This window comes from Macaca nemestrina, chromosome 17 (genome assembly GCF_043159975.1).
Source record: "Macaca nemestrina isolate mMacNem1 chromosome 17, mMacNem.hap1, whole genome shotgun sequence".
Classification (NCBI taxonomy): Eukaryota; Metazoa; Chordata; class Mammalia; order Primates; family Cercopithecidae; genus Macaca; species Macaca nemestrina.
In genome coordinates this window covers 8367435-8390238 of record NC_092141.1, presented here as the reverse complement: position 1 = coordinate 8390238, position 22804 = coordinate 8367435, and the positions used below count along the sequence as shown (strand labels likewise).

At 51.2% G+C, this 22804-nt stretch overlaps 2 protein-coding genes and 1 non-coding gene across 6 annotated transcripts; all 3 read left to right on the top strand.

Annotated features, from left to right (window-relative positions):
• Nucleotides 1-1396: 1396 nt before the first annotated feature.
• LOC105473917 (transmembrane protein 107) lies at nt 1397-3787 on the top strand. 4 transcript variants are annotated; one of them, XM_011728136.3, is made up of 5 exons: nt 1397-1619; nt 1796-1863; nt 1947-2065; nt 3172-3247; nt 3514-3787. In XM_011728136.3, exons 1-5 carry the CDS (start codon nt 1533-1535, stop codon nt 3581-3583), a joined length of 420 nt encoding a protein of 139 aa, XP_011726438.1. In that variant the 5' UTR covers nt 1397-1532; the 3' UTR covers nt 3584-3787. The 4 variants fall into 4 exon arrangements, with proteins under 4 accessions (XP_011726438.1, XP_011726420.1, XP_011726444.1 ...); XM_011728118.3 differs by having other exon boundaries at nt 1398-1619; nt 3172-3268; XM_011728142.3 differs by having other exon boundaries at nt 1400-1619; nt 1965-2065.
• A 412-nt stretch (nt 3788-4199) lies between these two features.
• Nucleotides 4200-4334, top strand: LOC112425329 (U8 small nucleolar RNA). The gene has a single exon (XR_003016392.1). It is a non-coding gene; the product is annotated as a U8 small nucleolar RNA (small nucleolar RNA).
• Nucleotides 4335-16595: 12261 nt separating this feature from the next.
• Nucleotides 16596-20455, top strand: LOC105473909 (vesicle associated membrane protein 2). The gene is made up of 5 exons (XM_011728109.2): nt 16596-16725; nt 17241-17361; nt 17845-18003; nt 18087-18138; nt 18747-20455. Coding segments are annotated over exons 1-5 (351 nt in total). The 5' UTR covers nt 16596-16723; the 3' UTR covers nt 18764-20455.
• Nucleotides 20456-22804: the final 2349 nt, after the last annotated feature.

The window sequence follows — 22804 nt, the reverse complement described above, 5'->3', positions numbered from 1 at the left end:
ATGGCACGGCTCACTGCAACCTCCACCTCCCGGGTTCAAGCGATTCCACTGCCTTAGTAGCTAATCGAGTAGTAGTAATCGAGTAGCTGGGATTACAGGCACGCGCCACCACATCCGGCTAATTTTGTATTTTTAGTGGAGATGGGGTTTCAGCATGTTGGTCAGGCTTGTCTCGAACTCCTGACCTCAGATGATCTGCCCTCCTGGGCCTCCCAAAGCGCTGGGATTACAGGCGTGAGCCACTGTGCCTGGCCCGCGTATCCCTGTTTGTAGCACCTATTATCTTACGGATTTATTTGTTTGCATGTCTGTTGTTGATCTCCCTGACTAGAATACTATTACTAGGTAATAAATAAATATATAAAAATATTTGTTGAAGGAATGAGAAATGCCTCTTGGGCTTGTACTTTAGTCTGGCTAAAGGCACTGAGATGTCGAGTGGGAAGTAGGAAGATATTGTTCTCCTGGGAAATGGGCCGGGAGTTTCCTTGAGGATGGGACTTGACTGAGCAATTAGAGAAGAACTTTCAGATCTGCAGGGACCTGCGCTGAGGCCCAAAGGTCATGACGTCGCCGGTGATAAGAGCTTCCTGGACTGTAGCTGGGCAATGTCGGAGGTCCAGCACCTCCAAGAGATAAAGAAATCTAAGTTGAGTTTCCCTTCCCGTAGGCTCCAAGCCTCCCAGAGACGCAGGGACGGTACCATTCCCTTCGTCCACTCCCACCTTTCCAGCCACCTTGCTTTGCTCTTATTCCCACGCTAGTTTAAGGACGCTGACCACTTTTTGCACTCTGCAAATCCTTCACCAAACTGAGCAAAGTAGTCTGAGAGAAATCAGTCTTCCTCAAGGAAGGTTCAGGCCTAGGGTCCTCAGACAACCAGGGGCTCTGTGACAATCTGTAACTGCCGAGCAGTCCAGGAACACCGGCCTCTCCACGTTCGGGTCCCTTGTTTCTCAGGCCCAGCTTGGTGGGAAGTTAAAGGCATGAGGAGAGGAGGAAGGGGAGCGGGTGTGAGTCTTCGGCATGGCGGGGACCTCAGCCCGGCGTGGCGGTGGGAGTGATCTCAAGTGATCCACAACTGGGCAGCGTAGCTGGGGCTGGGGGCCGCTCCCGGCGTGGGCAACCGCGGAAGCAGAGGAGTCCCCAGGCTAGGCCAGGGTGGGTTTCCGTTCGTCGGCCCTGCGTGGGCAGATCGGGCGCTGCGGGGCTGTGCCACCCCTCACCCTCTGAGAAACAAAGGGCCTGGCTGCGCACGGGTACCCAGCCATTGGGTTAGAAGCTCCTTCGGGTACCCCTGACCTGAGTTAGCCCTGAAAGACCCACAGCAGATGGAGAATGTACTGCTCTCGCGAGGTTTTCCGAGAACGCGGCAGCACGCCCGCGTACGCGGTTACCAAGGCAACTGGGCGGTGCCTGAGCTGGCGGAAAGGAGGAGTTCGTCTAGATTTGTCCGCTTGCTGGTGGACTTGCGGGAGTCGCAGTCTCTGAACTTCCAGCCTCAGAGACCGCCGCTCTTGTTCCCAAGGGCCATGGGCCGGGTCTCAGGGCTTGTGCCCTCTCGCTTCCTGACGCTCCTGGCGCATCTGGTGGTCGTCATCACCTTATTCTGGTCCCGGGTAAGACCCACGGCTGCCCTCCGTCCGCCCCCATTCCCATCTCGGAGTCGTCCCCGCCCCACCCTGCCCCTCTCCCAGTGTCTTACCCACTTGGGTTTTCTCGTGTTCCGCCGCCCCTAGGCCTGCCCAGCAGCCTGCCCCTTTTTCACTTCTCTTCCTCTCTGCCCTGCTCCCAGGACAGCAACATTCAGGCCTGCCTGCCTCTCAGGTTCACCCCCGAGGAGTATGACAAGCAGGACATTCAGTGAGCTCTTGGGACGGGGTGGCCAGAACGAAGAGGTGGTGGGAGTGGAGGGGTCTTAGAAGAAGTCCAAAGGCCTGGGCCAGTCCACTTCCTCTCTGCAGGCTGGTGGCCGCGCTTTCTGTCACCCTGGGCCTCTTTGCAGTGGAGCTGGCCGGTTTCCTCTCAGGAGTCTCCATGTTCAACAGCACCCAGAGCCTCATCTGTATCCTTTCTGCCTGCCCACCTTTCCCACACGACCCATTTCTATCAGGACTCCCTTCAGCCACCTGACACAATAGTGTCTGCTGTAGCCAGTCTCTCCAGTTCAAAGATCTTCAACCATGTGCTAAATCCTGCTGTTTACTAGGCACGTAAAATTCCGAAATGAGAGTAAAATACAGTTTTTGGCCAGGCACGTTGGCTCACGTCTGTAATCCCAGCACTGTGGGAGGCCCGCGCAGGAGGCAACATAGTTAGACCCCGTGTCTACAAAATAAATAGTAATAATAAAAACTCCACTTTTTTTTTTTTTAACCATGAGGAGGAGGTAGATACACATTTGTAATTCAGTGTGATAAGCAGTGTGCTATGGGAGTGTGTAAAGATAGCACAGGCAGGGTGCGATGGCTCACGCCTGTAATGCCAGCACTTTGGGAGACCGAGGCAGGTGGATCACCTGAGGTCAGGAGTTCAAGACCAGCCTGACCAACATAGTGAAACCCTGTCTGTACTAAAAATACAGAAATTAGTCGGGCGTGGCGGTGCACTCCTGTAATCCCAGCTACTCAGGAGGCTGAGGAAGGAGAATTGCTTGAACCCAGGAGGCAGAGGTTGCAGTGAGCTGAGATCGTGCCACTGCACTCCAGCCTGGGCGACAGAGCAAGACTCTGGCAAAAAACGAAAGATATAAAGCACATTGGGAACTCAGAAGAGGCAACGGAAGCCAGGCACAGGGGTCAGAGAATTGTAGACCAGGAGGACCAGGACACTGGAGGCTGATTCCAGCGCATATCAAGTCGCTGTCAGCACTCCTGTGTGGCATAGCAGGAGAGCCTACTCTTACCTCTCATCTGAAGGATCCAGGCTGGCCCCTAGATATGGGGTAGGGTAGCCTGAGATCCCATCTGCGCAGTCACTTCTGGTCTCTCCTCACATGACTGTCCTAAAATTCAGAAGTCGGGGATGCTGACTCTAGCCCTTGCAATATGGTGAGGGAGCAAACGATGAACCTGAATGCAGATGCCAACCCCACCACTGGCCTTTGGCCTTTTCTGACCCCTCACTATCTGTCGATCCAAAGACTTTCCTTAACTCTGGTGCCTTCCCAAGCCATTGGGGCTCACTGTAGTGCATCCGTGGCCCTGTCCTTCTTCATATTCGAGCGTTGGGAGTGCACTATGTATTGGTACATTTTTGTCTTCTGCAGGTGTGGTAGCATCCAATATTCGGGAATGAGGGAGGAAGGCTGACCCTAAACCTGAGGGTTTTTCCCCCACCCAGCCCTTTCCTCTATGTGTGAGATACCAGATCCACTTAACATCCTGTAGTCTTTTGAATTTTCATTCCCTACCCCATGCCACCTGTCCTACACTTTCAGGGGTGGGGTCTCTGGTTTGGAGATTTGGGTATTTATATTGAAAGGGTTTCTGAATCTACCACTTGCCTCGGTAGTGCCCTTCCAGCTGTCACTGAAATGACTTTATTCGTCACCGTCTTTGGGCTGAAAAAGAAACCTTTCTGAGCACCTTCATGACGGGAACCTAAGGACGAAGGCTACAGGGGCAAGGGCCGCTTCGTATTCCTGGAAGAAGGAAGGCATAGGCTTCGGTCCTCCCCTCGGAAACTGCTTCTGCTGGAGGATATGTGTTGGAATAATTACGTCTTGAGTCTGGGATTATCCGCATTGTATTTAGTGGTTTGTAATAAAATATGTTTTGTAGTAAGATTAAGACATATACAGTTTTCAGGGCACAATTGAGATGGCGAAACTACTGAAGAAAAAAAAAGAAGCAACGTTATTTTCTAGTTCTGCAGACCGTAAGATACTTGGTATCGCTTCTATTTTGGTTATTACGGTAGTTGTCTGGCGGAAGGGAGTGGGCGGAGATATGTAAATAGAAAGTGCTTACAGTTAGAACGCCCAGCACGTAAATGATCGGAGCATTCTGGGAAAAAGAAATTTATTCCTTTTCGGCAGCCGAATGAAAAAATTTTTTTAAAAATGTGCAAGCAAATATGGCAATACAACTGGAAGGATGCTAAATAGTAGGGTTACTTATACCAACGCGTCGTGAACTCACCCTAGCTGATAACGGAATCTTTTTGACTGAGTGCGGAATGTCGGCTCTTCAGAAATATCGTCAGGTGGGATAATCCTTACCTGTTCCTCTTTTGGAGGGCAGATTAGAACATGATGATTGGAGAATGCATGAAACGTGATTAACGTCTCTGCGTAATCAGGACTTGCAACACCCTGATTGCTCCTATCTGATTCTTCCTGACGATCACTTATGTTTCTGTTGTGTTGATTGTTAGTTTAGTTAACATAGTTATCATGCGGTGTGGGGAATAGTTTTTGTATTTCGCTATTTTGTGATCTCGCCAAATTTATCTGGTTTTGAAAATTGTGAGTTGTATTTGTTGCTTACTGGAACTTACGAGGTAGGATTGTGCAAATGGACTCCCATTGTTCTTTGATGTTTGATACTTTGACTCTTCACCTCTTCTCAAGAAACACTGCTCATCAGTAAAAATCTGTAATCTAGTGCATAGGATGGTTCCCCTTAGGATGATACTCATTCAATAGGAACGGTTTTTTGTTTGTTTGTTTGTTTGTTTGTTTGTTTTGAGGCAGGGTCTTGGTCTGTCGCCAGGGCTGGAGTGCACTGCACTGATCTCCGCTCACTGTAACCTCCGCCTCCCAAGTTCAGGAGATTATCCTGCCTCAGCCTCCCAAGTAGCTGGGATTATAGGCAGGTGCCACGATGCTCGGCTATTTTTTGTATTTTTAATAGAGACTGGGTTTCACCATGTGGGCCAGCCTGGTCTTGAACTCCTGACCTCAGGTGATCTGCCCTGATGATCACCCTCAGGTGATCAGCCTCCCAAAGTGCTGGAATTACAGGCGTGAGCCACTGCGTCTGGCCTTTTTATTTGTAAATTTTGTGCTATCCATACTTTATACCAGTACAATTTATCATACACTTATGTATATACATGGATACATTTGTTTTTGGAGAGTTGGTTGTTAAAAATCTACCTGGCCGGGCGCGGTGGCTCAAGCCTGTAATCCCAGCACTTTGGGAGGCCGAGGCGGGCGGATCACAAGGTCAGGAGATCGAGACCACAGTGAAATCCCGTCTCTACTAAAAATACAAAAAAAAAAAAAAAAATTAGCCGGGCGCGGTGGCGGGCGCCTGTAGTCCCAGCTACTCAGGAGGCTGAGGCAGGAGAATGGCGGGAACCCGGGAGGTGGAGCTTGCAGTGAGCCGAGATCGCGCCACTGCACTCCAGCCTGGGCAACAGGGTGAGACTCCGTCTCAAAAAAAAAAAAAAAAAAAAAAAAAAATCTACCAGTACACCCCCAAGAAACTGATCATCACCAATGACTTCTGCTTCCCAAATCCAGAGTCACTTTTCAGACTTGAGTTTGAGTTTGACCTCTCTTCAGCATATGGTACGTTGACCACCCCCTCTTTTTTTTTTTTTTTTTTTTTTTAGACAGTCTTACTCTGCTGCCCAGGCTAGAGTGTAGTGTGCAGTGGTGGGATCATAGCTCACTGCAGCCTCGAACTCCCAGGCTCAGATGATCCTCCTGCCTCAGCCTCCCAAGTAGCTGGGACTATATGTGAGCACCACCACACCTGGTTAAGTTTTAACATTTTCTATAGAGACAGGGTCTCACTGTGTTGCCCAGGCTGGTTCCAAACTCCTGGGCTCAAGCCATCCTCCCCACTAGGCCTCCGAAAGTGCTAGGATTATGGGCATGAGCCACCGCATTTGGCCCACTCCCCTCTTTTGCACTTTTTTCTCCCTTAGTTTTGAAACAGTGGTTCCCCTGGTTTGCCTACTACTGTACTGTTCTGGTTGTTCCTTTTTATGTTCATTCAATGAATACTTAGAGTACCTGCAGTGTGTCAGTTACTGGGGACATAATACTGGGTTGTCTCCTCTGCTTGCCCCAAAAGTGCTGGTGATCACTACTCTTCGGGTCACTTCATCCATCTCTTGTTTTCAAACATCAACTAGATGCTGCTGGTTTCCAGATCTCAGCTCGCTTATGTGAGCCCTAGCCCAGGGCCAGGACTATAGGAATAACCTCTGCAGCCAGACTGCCTGCCGGGGTCCCAGTGCGTTTTTTTCTCTTATCAGGAGGTCACTTGCCCTCTCTCTGCCTCAGTTCCCTCATCCACACTCATAATTTTTTTTTTTTTTTGAGATGGAGTCTTGTTCTGTCGCCCAGGCTGGGGTGCAGTGGCGCGATCTGCAACCTCCGCCTCCCTGGTTCAAGCGATTCTCCTGCCTCAGCCTCCCGAGTAGCTGGGATTACAAGTGCCAGCCCCTGCACCCTCCTAAATTTTGTATTTTTAGCAGAGATGGGGTTTCGCCATGTTGGCCAGGCTGGTCTCGAACTCCTGACCTCGTGATCCACCTGCCTCGGCCTTCCAAAGTGCTGGGATTACACTGCGCCCGGCCACACTCATACTTTTTATGTGAGTAGCAAGTTTGTGTCTGGGGGATTGCTGTGTCTGCCTCAGGTGACCTTTTCCTGCAGGGTTCAGGGACTTCATCAAGGCTGCATGAACCGTTTTGAACCTGCTTGCTAATTTTCTGTGGTAGATATTCGTATGTGCAGCAGAATTCTCCTGCATCTGCAACTTCTACCAGGCGGTGGGGAAATGCTATTGATACCCACCAAAGGGACAGATTGGCTCAGATCGGTTCACAACAATATCTCATGGGATCGCTGAGAGAATTAACTGAGACAATCCAGTTATCTGTCAGGGGAGAAGGGTAGCAGAGTGTCAGGCCTGTGGTAACTGCTCAGTGCCTTTTCCCTGAGTTGATTTGGGTCTTGGGATTCTCCCATCATAGTGGATATCTGCTGTTTTTGCCAGTTCAGTATCCATCCTTTATTTCTGGTAATAGCACCACCATTTTCTTTCTTTTCTTTTCTTTTCTCTTCTTTCTCTTTTTTGACAGCGTCTCGCTCTGTCACCCAGTCTGGAGTGCGATGGCGCAATCTCGGCTCACTGCAACCTCGGCCTCCCGAGTTCAAGCGATTCTCCTGCCTCAGCCTTCTGAGTAGCCGCGATTACAGGCGCCTGCCACCAAGCCCGGCTATTTTTTGTATTTTTAGTAGAGACGAGGTTTCACCATGTTGATCAGGCTGGTCTCGATTTCCTGACCTCATGATCCGCCAGCCTTGGCCTTCTGAAGTGCTGGGTTTACAGGCGTGAGCCATGGCGCCCAGCAGCACTACCATTTTCTTTCGGGAGACCCTCCCTTATTCTTAGTCTCCATGGTTAGGAAGAGGCTGACAGCCACTCCTTCCCTACCATTCCTCTCTAGACTCATTCTGTTTTCCTGGGCGTGGTGACTGGTTCAAGCATAAACCTTGACAACATAGGACTATTGCTGGAACTTTTGGGAAAAGAGAAGCCTGGACTCTTCCTGGAAATAAAAGCATGCTATAAAATAAAATAATTAGGCTGGGTGCAGTGGCTCATGCCTTTAATCTCAGCACTGTAAAAATACAAAAATTAGTCGGCCATGGTGGCGTGTGCCTATAATCCCAGCTACTCTAGAGGCTGAGGCAGGAGAATCGCTTGAACCCGGGAGACGGAGGTTGCAGTGAGCCGAGATCGCCCACTGCACTTCAGCCTGGGTGACAGAGGGAGACTCTGTCTAAAAAACAAATACAAAACCATGAAAGTATTCAAATAAATCTTGGAACTTTTAACCTTTATATTTTGAATAACTTAAATTTTTTTTTTCGTTTTTCTTTTTGAGATGGAGTCTCACTCTGTCGCCAGGCTGGAGTGCAGTGGTGGGATCTCGACTCACTGCAACCTCCGCCTCCCGTGTTCAAGCGATTCTCCTGCCTTAGCCTCCCAAGTAGCTGGGACTACAGACACACACTGCCACGTCTGGCTGATTTTTGTATTTTTGTTTTTAACTTTCCCTCCCCTCCCCTCCCCTCCCCTCCCCTCCTCTCCCCTCCCCACCCCTCCCCTCCTCTCCCCTCCCCTCTCCTCCCCTCCCATCCCCTCCCCTCCCCTTCTCTCTCCCTTCTTTCCTCCTTTTCTTTTTCTTTTTCTCTTTTTTTTGAGACAGTCTCCCTCTGTTGCCCAGGCTGGAGTGCAATGGTGCAGTCTCAGCTCACTGGCGCCTCCGCGTCCCAGGTTCTAGCTATTCTCCTGCCTCAGCCTCCCAAGTCGCTGGGATTACAGGCGCGTGCCACCACACCTGGCTAATTTTTGTATTTGTAGAAGAGACTGGGGGGGTTTCACCATGTTGGCCAGGCTGGTCTCGAACTCCTGACCTCAGGTGATCTGCCCACCTCAGTCTCCCAAAGTGCTGGGATTGCAGATGTGAGCCACCGTGCTCAGTCCTATTATTATTATTATTATTATTATTATTATTATTATTATTTCTGAGACAGGGTCTTGCCATGTGGCTCAAGCTGGCATGCAGTGGCATGATCATGGCTCACTGCAGCCTCAACTGCCCCAGGCTCAAGTGATCCTCCCACCTCAGCCTCCCTAGTAGCTGGGATTACAGGCACCCACTGCCACTACTGGCTAACTTTGATGGCTTTTTTATTTTGTTTTGTTTTGAGGCAGAGTCTTACTCTGTCACCCAGGTTGGAGTGCAGTGTTGCCATCACAGCTCACTGCAGCCTTGACCTTCTGGGCTCAAGCAATCCTCCCACCTCTGCCTCCAGAGTAGCTAGGACCACAGGCAGGTAAAAACACACCCAGCTAATTTTTTAACTTTTTTGTAGTGACGGGGTCTCGCTTTGTTGCCCCGGCTGTTCTCAAAGTCTCAAAGTATGGTAATAAAACACTGAAGGCATAAATGAAAACACTCACACACTTAAATATATATTAGAATGTTGGCCAGGCGTGGTGGCTCACGCCTGTAATCCTGGCACTTTGGGAGGCTGAGGCGGGCAGATCACGAGGTCAGGAGATCGAGACCATCCTGGCTAACATGATGAAACCCCGTCTCTACTAAAAATACAAAAAATTAGCCAGGTGTGGTGGCGGCGCCTGTAGTCCCAGCTACTCGGGAGGCCGAGGCAGGAGAATGGCGTGAACCCAGGAGGCGGAGCTAGCCGTGAGCGGAGATCAGGCCACTGCACTCCAGCCTGGGCGACAGAGCCAGACTCTGTCTCAAAAAAAAAAAAAAAAGGCCGGGCGCGGTGGCTCAAGCCCGTAATCCCAGCACTCTGGGAGGCCGAGACGGGCGGATCACGAGGTCAGGAGATCGAGACCATCCTGGCTAACACGGTGAAACCCCGTCTCTACTAAAAAAAATACAAAAAACTAGCCGGGCGAGGTGGCGGGCGCCTGTAGTCCCAGCTATTCGGGAGGCTGAGGCAGGAGAATGGCGTAAACCCGGGAGGCGGAGCTTGCAGTGAGCTGAGATCCGGCCACTGCACTCCAGCCTGGGCGACAGAGCGAGACTCCGTCTCAAAAAAAAAAAAAAAAAAAAAAAAATATATATATATATATATATATATATATATTAGAATGTTAAAACTATGCATAGTAAAAAAAATAAGCAAAAGTTAAAGAATAGATGATAATCCAGGGGAAATATTTTTAATTCATATTGCAGAGAAAGGACTAATTTTGACATATATAAATCGACAGATTTACAAGAAAAATACCAACAACCCAATAAAACTGTACAAAACTTTTCTACAGAAATTTCACTGGTAAGGAAATACAAAAAACTCTCAACTATATGAAAAGATGCCTAACCTCATTCATCAATGAGAAATGCAGACCATGTTTCAACTTAGCATATTTGTAATCACCAAAAAGTTTCATAGAGTGTTGGAGGGGGTGTGGGCAAACAGGCCTTGCCTATTCATTGGTGGGAATAAAAGCTGGTAACATGTTTATGGAGAGCAATTTAGCAATTCCCATGAAAATCAAAATCACAAACACCTATTCCTTTGACCTAGGATTTATTTTTGTTATTTTATTGTTTTTGAGACAGGGTCTCACTCTCTTGCCCAGGTTGGAGTGCAGTGGTATGATCATGGCTCACTGAAGCCTTGGAAATCCTAGGTTAAAGTGACCATACCACTGCAGCCTCCCAAGTAGCTGGGAATACAGGTGTGAGCCACCACACCTGACTGGTATTTTCATGTCTAAGAATTAGCCCTACATATTTGCACACAGGTGAAAGGGGAATGTGTAGGTTATTTTTTGCAGCTTTGCTTGTATTGGCAAAAGGCTAGAAACAACCTAAATGTCTGCCAGTAGAGGATTGGTTACATTCTGATACATCCATACTGTGGAATACTATGCCACCAGAAGAAAGTGCATTTTATTCAGTATAATGGAACAATGTACAAGATACATTAAGTGACAAAAGCAAGGTGCAGAAAAGTGCATGTAGTTTTTTACACATTGGTGTAAAAAAGGCGAAAACTACAAGCATGATTGCTTACATATGCATGGATCATCTCTGAAAGGAGGCTCAGGCAACTGGAAGTTTTGGCTGTTGTGAGAAAGCAGATTGAGTGGCAGGGATACAGGGTGGGGAAGAAACTTTCTCCATGTGCTCTTTTGAACTTTTGATATTTTGAACATAAATTGTGTGTGTGTGTGTGTGTGTGTGTGTGCGCGTGTGCGCACATGTGTGTGTTTAATATACAAGGTTGGGTGCAGTGGCTCACACTTGTAATCCCAGAACTTTGGGAGGCCAAGGCAGAAGGACTGTTTGAGCCCAAGGAGTGTGAAACCAGCCAAGGCAACATTATGAGACAAACATAATCTCTATAAAAAATTTTAAAAATTGGCCGGGCGCGGTGGCTCAAGCCTGTAATCCCAGCACTTTGGGAGGCCGAGACGGGCGGATCACGAGGTCAGGAGATCGAGACCATCCTGGCTAACACGGTGAAACCCTGTCTCTACTAAAAAATACAAAAAAAAAAAAAACTAGCCGGGCGAGGTGGCGGGCGCCTGTAGTCCCAGCTACTCAGGAGGCTGAGGCAGGAGAATGGCGTGAACCCGGGAGGTGGAGCTTGCAGTGAGCTGAGATCCGGCCACAGCACTCCAGCCTGGGTGACAGAGCGAGACTCCGTCTCAAAAAAAAAAAAATTAAAAAATAAAAATAAAAAAAAATAAAAAATTTTAAAAATTAGCTGGATGTGGATGTGGGGGTCTCTGCCTGTGGTCCCAGCTATTTGGGAGGCTAAGGTGGGAGGATCACTTGAGCCCAGGAGGATCACTTCGAGGCTGCAGTGAGCTTTGATTGTGCCACTCCACTCCCTCCTAGGTGACAGAGTGAGACCATGTCTCTGAAAAAACAAATAAAAATTTAAAAACTATAACATTTTTGGGGCGGGGCATGGTAGCTCACACCTGTAATCCCAGCACTTTGGGAGGCCAAGGCTGGAAGATTACTTGAGGCCAGGAGTTTGAGACCAGCCCGGAAAACACGGTGAGACCCCCATCTCTATAAAATAGATATAAATATATATATAACTATAACATTTTAAACAAATGTGAGCCTGCAGCTGCTTATGTTGCCTGTGTGGAAATGAAGCTATGCCAGAGGCAAGCATAGCTGAAGAACAGAGAAGCAGATTCCCGATGGCATCTTTTGAGGACCTGGATCCTGCTGTTTCTAGCTGTGTTCTAGTTACAAGATTCTTCTTTTTGGTTTAATCTGTTTGAGGAGGGTTGGCAAGTGTCTTGGTCATTAAGTCCATCACAGCAAAGATCATGCTGTTTTAACAATCTCTTTTTGTGTTTATTATTGTAACTTCTGATACCAGCACAATGCCTGCCATTGTAGAATGAAAGAGCCCTCACTTAACAAATGAGAAAAATGAGGCCCCAGGAGAAAGGCATTTGCTCCAGGACACCATGCAGAGTGGGAGAGCTGGGAGTAGAACCCAAGTCTCCTGTCTGTTAGGCCAAATCAGTTGACTCAATTCAACAAATGTTTATTGAACACCGCTATCTGCCAGACTCTAGACTTGGCATATAAATGGAAGGTAATAAAATGTCAACCAGGCGCAGTTGCTCATGCCTGTAATCCCAGCACTTTGGGAGGCCGAGGCAGGCGGATCACCTGAGGTCAGGAGTTCAAGACCAGCCTGCCCAACATGGTGAAACCCCGTCTCTACTAAAAATACAAAAATCAGCCAGGCTTAATGGCAGGCGCCTGTAATCCCAGCTACTCAGGAGGCTGAGGCAGGAGAGCTGTTTGAACCCGGGAGGCGGAAGATGGCACCATAGCACTCCGGCCTGGGGGACAGAATAAGACTCTGTCTCAAAATAAATAAATAAATAAATAAATAAATAAATAAATAAATAAATAAAAAGGAAGATGTGGGTTCTTGACAACTTCTTTATCTGGAGGGGAACTCCTCCCCCTTTCAAAACAGGGGCTTGTTAAACCCGGTGAATCTCTAATGAATGGAGGGTTGGAGAGTGAGGGACTGGAACCAGGAGTCCTTTCAGGCACCCAATCCAGGAGACTGTAATCTGCCTATGTCTTCTCCCACCCATATAGGGCTCTGGCATATGGCACCCCACCACCCACACTGCCCTGCTTCCCAGTGGCCAGGGGCCTGGGCCTGCTCTGCTGCAATGACAGGAGCTGGTTCCCTGGTCAAACCAGTAACAAGTGATCAGTGCTTCGCCAGCCCAACTAGGACCATCCTTACAGGATACTGGGCACGTAGGTCCTGCCCAAACCCAACCTTCCCATTAGCGGTCTATCTGCCTGCTATGCGCTCACCACCGTTTATTGTTCATTTGCCTGCCTCGTTCCTGGCACTGCTTGATACTTGTTCAGAGAGAACTTTGCATATTAAAAAGATACCAATTTATGTGTTAACATTATCCTTTAATACAAAAAGACACATTCTTGACCGGGTGCATTGGCTCACGCCTGTAATCCCAGCACTTCGGGAGGCCAAGGTGGGCAAATCACCTGAAGTCAGGAGTTTGAGACCAGTCTGACCAACATGGCGCAACCCTGTCTCTACTAAAAACAGAAAAATCAGCAGAGATTGCAGTGAGCCAAGCTTGTGCCACTGCACTCCAGCTTGGGTGACAGAGGGAGACTGTCTCAAAAAAACTAATTTAAAAGACTGGGCGCGGTGGCTCACACCTGTAATCTCAGCACTTTGGGAGGCCAAGGTGGGCGGATCACCTGAAGTCAGGAGTTTGAGACCAGCCTGGCCAACATGGCACAATCCTGTCTCTACTAAAAATAGAAAAATTAGCCAGGCATGGTGGTGGACGCCTGTAATCCCAGGCACTCAGGAGACTGAGGCAGGAGAATCTCTTGAACCCAGGAGGCAGAGGTTGCAGTGAGCCGAGATCGCGCCACTGCACTCCAGTCTGGTAAAAGAGTGAGACTTTGTCTCAAAAATAAATAAAAATAAAAAATTGAGCACACGTGGCAATCCATGCCAACTGTCTGGTACACAGTGGGTCCCTGGAGTGTCCCCTCCTTCCAGGAGCCCAGAGCTAGACAGGCAGCTCTGAGAACCTTCTGGCTTGGAGGGTTCACCAGACGTCACAGCTGATTGCAATGGTGGGGGGCTAGCCTTTCCATTACTCATTAGAAGGCCTTTACTTCACAAGCTGCACTGAGGGACACACAGGCCTCTGAAATTAATTATAAGTTCAGTCAGGTTTGACTCACGTGGATGGAGCGAGTTCATGAGTCAGTGTGGGCATGACCCAGCCTCCTTTCATCCCAACTTCTAAACCAGTAATTGAAGAAAAAAAAAATTACAAAATAAGGCCGGGCGTGGTGGCTCATGCCTGTAATCCCAACACCTTGGGAGGCCAAGGTGGGTGGATCACCTGAGGTCAGGAGTTCGAGACCAGCCTGGCCAACATGGTGAAATCCCATCTCTACTAAAAGTACAAAACAATTAGAAAGGCATGGTGGTGCACTCCTGTAATCCCAGCTACTTGGGAGTCTGAGGCAGGAGAATCACTTGAACCCAGGAGGTGGAGGTTGCAGTCAGCCGAGATCACGCCATTGCACTCCAGCCTGGGCAGCAAGGGCGAAACTTTGTCTCAAATATAAATAAATAAATAATAATAAATAAAAATTAAAAATAAAAGAAAGCCTTTATGAAAGTGTGGTCTCTGTTGCCTACATCACAATCACCTTGAGCCCCTACATCCTTTGAATGAGTCTTGGGGGTGTGCCCTAGAAATTCATCAGTCAATTACCACAGCAGGTACGTGAAGAAGCCAAATCTGAGTTACGCAAATACATTATTTTTCTATCGTTTGACTTCCCTCTATTTGGGTCTCTATTCTACCTGCCTGCAGAACACATTCTCTCAGTCACTTCCAGGTGAACACTGTCATCCCACTCCTTCCCCCACCTCCACCATTGATCTAAACTTGGGGAGTTCCTTTGAGCCACAGCCTAGGTGGGGTGGGGTGGGAACGGGCTGCTGGGTGAGAGCCCCCTCTCTGAGATGAATCCTCCTGGGCCTCTCATCTGCGTGGGTCACACATGCCCTCATTTCTACTCTGCTACTGCCGCCCCCACAATCCAATAGCAATAGCACGACCCCTGGCCTTGACAGTGTATCTGGGGCTCTGTCCCTTCCATATCACCCCCAAACCAGCATCAAATGTCTTGCCTGGCCCTGCACTAGGCTCCCCCCAGTTAGTGCAGGGTGTCCAACTGGGGGCGGAAGGGCTTCCTGTGCCTGCCTCTTCCAATCCTCCCTGTCTTATTTATAACCAGACAGACACTGAAGCTTTTGAACTTAAAAGGCTGGAATTTGGCATCTTTGTTCTCTGACTAGAAAGCAGAATCATCTCAAGACCAAAAAGCAGGAGCCAGCATCCCATAGCATGATCTGAGACCCCCATGGAAGCTGCTCTTTTCTTTCTCATCACATAGGCTGAGCCACCCGGGACTTTCAGTGCACAAGGATCAGGGATGCGGCTGCTCCTCTGAGTGGGAGGAAGCCAAGAGTATCTTCTCTAAGATTGGGCTGAGTTCCCACACCCAGCACACACATTCCCTGCTCACTCACCTCCCCCAGACAGCTGGGAAATGACACCTCTGGTGACAGAGCCAGTCCCCGGGCTTCTGTGGGGAGGGAGTGGGGCACTGCAGTGGGGGAGTATCTCACACCCGGAGGCCCTGGGAAGCCAGGGTGGGGGAGGGACGAAGCTGGTTCCTGTTTGTCTCAGAGATCAAGGCCATCAGCCTCCCTGCACCTTCCAGGGATGTAGTAAGCACCCCCACCCCAGGTTCAAAGGGCCTCGCCTAAAATGCCTCCTGTACCCTTGAGGCTTGCTTTGATCCCCTGCACTCCACCAGAGCGACAGCTCCCCTGGTCCCATCTTCTCTGACAAGCTGGGTGGGAGTGTACACAGCCTCTGGGTGTGCTTAGAGGGCCTAATGGAGATAGGGATAATCTTCCATGTTATCCACATCAAGCCATTTAACGAATATGGATTTAGTATCTACATATGCAATGTATTTGGGGTCCAGAGAGAGGAGGGCAACTGTCCAAGGTCACACCTGCGAGGCGAATACGCATGTAAAGCAGCACCTTGTAAACTGTACCCACTGTGCCTACTACTAAAGAAAAAAAAATGAGAGAGAAAAAAGCCTTTTGGTCCCTGTGCCTGGGACCAAAGCCTGAGCCCTCTCCTGCAGTTGGGGTCGCTGACCCAAGCCTGGGGCAAAGCTAGGTCTTGGCCAGTCAGCAGCCACCACGTGAAGCAGCCCCTGCCCCCATCAGCCCCGGCTGCCTTGTGCCCTCCTCCTCGGGGTCTTCAGCTCACCCCACCTCAGTCGGGCCTGCTCCAGCTGTTAAGTACCCCTGGTCTGAACCTCAATCGTGAGGCGGGGCACCCCCCTCCTCACACCCTGTAGACACTCCCCGGTCCTCCACCCCCTGGACTTGTTTCGGCGGGAAGAGCCTGCCTCATCTTTTCTTCCCACCCTCCTACCCAGTGGCCTGGGATCGCAGGCTTCCTCTGAGACATCCACCAGCGGGGTGATGGGTTGAGACCAACCTCCTCCACTCCCCTCCACCCTAGCAGCAGGGTCCCCGCTCTCGATATTGCCCCAGCGCCTGTACTGGCCCTCTCTGATTTCCCAACCCCAGCCCATTCCCAGTGCTGAAGGCGGGTCGCTAGGTGCTGGGACCTGGGCGCGGGGCGAGACCTTGGGCTGTGTGGGATGCAGTCTGGCTTATTGGGTTCACGATTCAGGGAGTGGTCTGGGGGTTAGGTGCGGGGCCAGGCTGCTGTGTGCCCTAAGGGGCAGGTGGCAAGAGGTTTGGGGGCGGCTGTGGAAGGCTGTGCTCAGACAGGGCGGGGTGACGGTGGGTTTAGGGAAGCCGCAGCAACCCGCCTGGTGGTCCCGTGAGTGCCCAGAGAGCTGCCGGGGCACGGTGGCGCCAGACCCGCAGTCCCGCCCGGCACGACCCCAGTCCCGCAGCGCCCCGCCCCCGCGGCCCCGCTCCCGACGCGTCGCCCGCGGCGCCCCGCCCCCGCCCGCAGTGCCCGGATGCGGGTGACGCGCGGCCGCCATCTTTCCGTCCCGGGCAGCCAGCGCCAGTCGGAGCCAGCGCGAGTCGCCGCCGCCATCACTGCTGCTGCCAAGTCCTCCACCCGCTGCCCCCGCCATGTGAGTCGGCCGCCCGCCACCCTCACCGCGCTTCCCTGCACCGGCCGCCGCCCTTGGCAACCGGCCGTGGGGAGTGCCCGGGGTCTCTCCCGCGTTCCCCGCGCCCCGGGGCCAGGCCCAAGCCGGTGACTGCGCGCGGGCGGCCGAGAAGCCCAGCGTCTCGGGCTGGCCGGCTCGAGCGATGGCCGCGGGAAGGAGCGGACCCTGTGTCCTCCTGCCGCGCCCCGCCCCTGTCACCGCGGCCGCCTGTCTTTTCGGGTCGACCCCGATCACATCTGTGAGGTCGCCCTCATTTGACAGGCGGGGAAACTGAGGCCGGGGGGAGGGGAGGCCTCGCTCAAGGTCACGCAGCTCATCGGCGGCGAGGCTGGACCTGGACCAGGGCTTCCATCGGGTGGCCTTCCTCCCGAAAAGGAGGACTGGAGGGACGAGGATGGACAGGTGGATGGGCGGAGCCCTGGCTGCAGGGCCGGGAGACTGCAGGCCCTGGGTCCTAATCCGTCCCTGCTCCTCAGGTCTGCTACCGCTGCCACGGCCCCCCCTGCCGCCCCGGCTGGGGAGGGTGGCCCCCCTGCACCCCCTCCAAACCTCACCAGTAACAGGAGACTGCAGCAGACCCAGGCCCAGGTGGATGAGGTGAGTGTGGGGGGAGTCAAAAGCAGTAGAAAGGACCCTGGGGGTTGGCGTTTAGGTGTAGGGGCCCATGTTGGTTTGGGAGTGATGACAGTTCACGCCTGTGGGTTTGCGGACAAAGATACCTTGCCCCATCCGTGTCTCCCTGTCAGCACGCACTTGGAAGGGTGCTGGGGGTGTTAATCAGCTTTGCTAGCCTGGGGTGTGCCAGCCTAGGCAGGTGTGCTCTGGTGATGGACAGAGCGCCTGAGGCGCCATAGAGGGAGGGTGTTGCTATGATATCTGAGATGTCACCAGCAATCCCCTGATGTGTGCTCCTTGCATGTCCCCAGGTGTGCTAGGCATGTACTGTGTGTGTCCTTGGCATGTTAACCTGGCAGCATCAGGGTGCATGTTCCATGTGTGGCACGGTGGGCACATGTTTGAGGATTGCCCTCATGAGGTGGGCCTTGGCACACCCCCTTGCCCCGTGGGCCCTTCTCCCAGGTGGTGGACATCATGAGGGTGAACGTGGACAAGGTCCTGGAGCGGGACCAGAAGCTGTCGGAGCTGGACGACCGTGCAGATGCACTCCAGGCAGGGGCCTCCCAGTTTGAAACAAGTGCAGCCAAGCTCAAGCGCAAATACTGGTGGAAAAACCTCAAGGTAAGGATGGGGACAGGAAGGAGGACTGGCGGGTGAATGGGGTATCATAGTTAGTCTCGCTGATCCTCTCCTCTCACCCCCAGATGATGATCATCTTGGGAGTGATTTGCGCCATCATCCTCATCATCATCATAGGTGAGTAGGCTGGGAATGGCCGGGGCCCTTTCCCTGGAGAGGTTTCCCCAGTGGATTCTGGGTTTTGAAGGTCATTAATCTAGTTTTTACTCTTCAGCCAAAAACACATATAGCTGCTAATGGCAATTCTGATTCACCTAGAGCCAAAAACTTTGATGTTATTTAGCCTGCATTTTGCCTGGTTCTTGGCAGTTTTGTTAACATTTAGAAATATAAAAGTTGGTGTATCCATTGAGGACCCTTTGGGCCTAAGAGCCCAATCTGAGAGCCCTGGAATTGAGGAGTGGGAGAAAGGAAAGGCCCAGGGGCTTGAGACGTGACCAGGAAGCCAACCACCCCATTATTTGAGAGCTTGTGGCCTCAGGCTCAGAGGATTAGGGTATGTGGCCTCAAGGCCATACCATGGAACTGAAGGGACCTCATAACCTACCTGTCTAACCCCTTGCTTTGTAGATGGAGAAACTGAGTCCAAGAGAGGGGTAGGGGTGCCAGCCAGCTGGGGAGTGGGGAGGATTGGAGCAGGGCCAGGCCTGACACACTGCTTTCTTTCTTTCTCCCTCTCTCCCTCCCCTCTCCCTCTTCCTCATCTTCTTCCCCTCTCTCCACAGTTTACTTCAGCACTTAAATCCCTGAGGAGTCTGCCCTGCCTAAAGAAGGGCCTCTCCCCCCACCCTCAGCCGTTCCTCCACCTCTCAGCCATATCTTTCAGCCCCCCCTTCCCTGGATCCGTGCGTGTGTGTGTCCGTGTGTGTGTCCCCCTGTAAATAGCCAGCTGTTATTTATACATATATAATATTATATATATTTGGTCTGTTTGTAGTTTTATTACTAGAAGATTTTTCTGGTTGTCCTTAACACCCCTTCCTGAGGTTCCCTTCACCTCCTCTCTCTTGCCTGCCTTCCCTTTCCCTTTCTTCCTGACTAGCCCCAAGTCCCTTCATTTGCATCTGCTATGCAATAGTCCCTCTCCTCTCCTTCTTCTTCCCTCAGATTTAGCTGATCCTTCCTCCCACCCTGGCCTTCCTTTCCTCCTCCCTCTCCCGGTCATGCTCCCTCTGCCCCGCCCTCAAAAAAGACCACAAAAAACAAAAAGCATCTGTCCAGGCTTCCTTAGGTGCATCTTGTTTGCATCCATTGGGAGGCTCTGAGACTGGCCCCACTTGGTCCTAAGAATCCCAAGGTCTTTGGGAGTGTCCAGCATGTTAATTAGCGTATCATTACATACTGCCATCCCTTTCCATTTCTTTTTGTTCCATCACTCTTCTCTCAACTGGTGTTTCTTTTTTTACTGAGGAGTTAGTCCCCATTAGTCCTTGTATCACATTTTCATTTGCACGACATTACTTGCAGATGGTGGGGAGCCTGGGCTTTTGGGGGACCAGGCTGCTCTGTCCTCCAGCATTGCCTCCTCCTAGCTCTTCTAGTCCAGTTTGCCTCCCTTACCCTCATTTTCCAAACCTCTTGTACCCTCTCCCTCCCCCAGCTGGTATGTAAGTGTCTTGGAGTTCAGTATGTTATGATGGACCAATAATTCTGCCACTCGGGGATTCTCCCCACATTCCTGCTCCCCAGTTTTCATGTGGGGCACTCAACTGACATTCCCATGGGGTTTCCCTCCCATCTGCCTGATCCACCTCCTCCTCCCACTAGGAGAGTTGGGGGTTGGCCACAATTGATCTCTTTTGGGAGGGGTGGCTACCAGTGTGTGGGGGGTCATCACTGCCTTGGGGAGGAGTGGGGCAGGGCAGAGAATCCCCCCAATTCCTGCCTGAAATCTCTGGCCTCACCCCTGCTGGGGGCAGGACTGAAAACCCTCCTCCTCAATTTGGGGGGTGTTGCCCCCATCACTTCCCAGCTCCTCTGACTTCCCCCACCCCCGAATTTAGGGTGGGGTACTAGTCACTGCCAATGTGTGCATGGGACTTGCTGGAATATGGGGATGCTTGCCCCTCTCCAGGGCTGTTGAGCCCAGAGAGAGCTGTCTTTTCATTGGGTGAAGTGATTGAGGAAGGGTCTATTGTCTTTTTAAATGGCACAATTTTAAGGGTCTGAGGGTACAGTCCCTTAACCTGCCACGGGAGGGGGCCCCCAAACTTTCTTCCCCCCACACTTGAGGTTTTCTGTGTGGAGGGGGAGCAGGGATATCTAAGCTGTGGTGTGAAAGGGTAGGAGAGATGCTGGGGGTGGGGGTGCTGTGTTCTAGACCCCCCATATTATCCCAGTGTCCCCTGCCCCCCTCTTCCCCCACCCCATGCCCCCAATTCTGTGGCGCATCCAGATTGTGAAAATGTACAATAAATGTGTAATGAGTAACCAAGTGTTGTCTGTTCTAAGATCTTTTTTATTTTTTCTATTTTTTTTTTTTTTTTGGTGCGGGGAGAATAAGTTATTTTCTTAACCAATGGGAAGAATATTGGATCGGAAGGTATAGCAGGAAGCTTGAGAAGATACATTGGTAAAGGACTGGATTTGGCAAGAGGCCCTGACCTTGGGCAGGGCAAAATGTGATTCTCAAAATGGCCACACGGGGGCAGTAGGAGTTGGTAATGGGAAGTGTCATAGCCAGTCCCCGTGTCTCTAAGCCCCGTGAGCCCTATGGTCTATAGAGTTCCCAGGTTTCGTTTCCCTTTCCTGGGGCATGTTCCTGCTGTTGGACTCCTTTCTACTCGATTTAACTTCTAGATGCTCTGCAGTGGCTCCCGTGCAGCAGTAGATTAAGTCACTGGCCACTTCTGTGAAGCATCTCTTCCCCTCTGTGCCTAATCCAGTGCCAGCGCCCAGATGGGGTTAGTAAATACTGGTTTAAATAGGCTCAGAGAGACACAGCTGAGTATGTCGTGGAGCTGCCGGTAGACGGCCTACTACCTCTGTATTCTGTTGTATGACTCGTGACGTTAGACCCCACACTGAACTGCCACAGCCTGTAGGTCCAGGAGGCCCCAGATGTGGCATCTTAGTATCCCTTTTCCCAGGTGCTTCAACAATGAGTTGCCGGCCACGGTGGCTTACGCCAGTAATCCCAGCCATTTGGGAGGCCGAGGTAAGGAGTTCAAGACCAGCCTGGCCAACATAGTGAAACCTTGTCTCTACTAAAAATACACACAAAAAATTAGTCGGGCGTGGTGGCGGGCACCTGTAATCCCAGCTACTCAGGAGGTTGAGGCAGAGAACTGCTTGAACCTGGGAGGTGGAGGTTGCAGTGAGCCAACATCACCCCACTGCACTCCAGCCTGGGTGACAGAACAAGACTCTGTCTCAAAATAAAAATAAAAAAAAATCCACTTAACATGATGTTGGACAAATGGGAGTATATTTTAGGTAGGGCGCGGTGGCTCACGCCTGTAATCCTAGCACTTTGGGAGGCTAAGGCAGGCAGATCACTTGAGGTCAGGAGTTTGAGACCAGCCTTGCCAACATGGTAAAATCTCATCTCTACTAAAAATACAAAAAATTAGGCGTGCTGGCACGCACCTGTAATCCCAGCTACTTGGGAGGCCGAGGCAGGAGAATCGCCACCGCGTCCGGCCTTTTTTCGTTTGTTTGTTATGAGAGTCCCGCTCTGTTATCCAGGCTGGAGTACAGTGGTGCAATCTTGGCTCACTGCAACCTCTGCCTCCTGGGTTTAAGCAATTCTCTTGCCTCAGCCTCCTGAGTAGCTGAGATTACAGCTACCTACCACCATGCCCGGCTAATTTTCGTGGTTTTTTTTTTTTTTTTTAGTAGAGACAGTTTTACCATGTTGGCCAGGTTGGTCTCGAACTCCTGACCTCAAGTGATCCACCCACCTCAGCCTGCCAAAGTGCTGGGGTTACAGGCGGGAGCCACCGTGATTCTTATATTAGGTACACAATCATTACCCGAATGTCCAACTTGATTGAAGTCTTACTATATGCCAGGCAGTGCTCAGGATTTCGCACTTCCAACTTAAATCCCTTCCAGGTTTAAGAGTTCCCATGGGCCCTAGAAGTTAAAACTTGAATTTGGGTTCAAGTTTTAGCCTTGTTACTGACTAGCGTGTTACAGGCAAACAGATTATGTAACCTCCCTGGATCTCAGTCTCATTTGTGAGGCGCGGGGAGTATGAGAGCTGGCCTCAGAGTTTGGGAGAAGCGTCTGGCCTGGCCCGCAGAAAACAATCAGGAAGGGGCTCTCTCATCTTCATGGTCACCAACACACAGTGCTGAGATCTGAAGACCGCTTCACCCTAATGCTCTGACCTTCCAGCTTCGGGGAGCCTTGGGGACCCAGGGCTGGAACCCCAGCGCCAGAGGCCCCCTCGTCATGCCCGGGTCTCTGTACAAAGTGAGCCTTATACTGTGCCACCGCTCACGTCTGCGCCTGCGTGCAGGTCACGCTCGCTGCGCCTGCGCAGATTTAGCAGCCGTGGTTAAGAGTGTCGTCAAGGAAAATCCCCAGCCTCTGGGTAAACAAGCTGCCGCGTGAGACCGCCGGCACGTGTACCCTACAGCTCCAAGACCTCTCAGCCTATGAGAAAGCTTGGAGAGCAGGACTGGCACTGACGTCACCAATCTTGGCAGGTCGGGGGTTATTTCCTCAGCCAATAAGAACCTCAGAAGTGTGGAGGGCGTGGCTTCCGGTCAGGCTTCCAATCGCCGCGTTGGGGCGGCCCCTCTCGCACGTGTATCTCTCCCGCCCCCGTCGGCCT

Bases quoted from the DNA above. Each gene is read 5' to 3' on its own strand.
- LOC105473917 (XM_011728118.3), top strand. From the start codon at position 1,533: ATGGGCCGGGTCTCAGGGCTTGTGCCCTCTCGCTTCCTGACGCTCCTG. The intron at 1,864-1,946 runs GTGAGCTCTTGG...GGCCTGGGCCAG, and splicing joins TATGACAAGCAGGACATTCA to TCCACTTCCTCTCTGCAGGC. The intron at 2,066-3,171 runs GTATCCTTTCTG...TGCCTTCCCAAG, and splicing joins CAGCACCCAGAGCCTCATCT to CCATTGGGGCTCACTGTAGT.
- LOC105473909 (XM_011728109.2), top strand. The intron at 17,362-17,844 runs GTGAGTGTGGGG...CCCTTCTCCCAG, and splicing joins CCCAGGCCCAGGTGGATGAG to GTGGTGGACATCATGAGGGT. The intron at 18,004-18,086 runs GTAAGGATGGGG...TCTCACCCCCAG, and splicing joins ACTGGTGGAAAAACCTCAAG to ATGATGATCATCTTGGGAGT.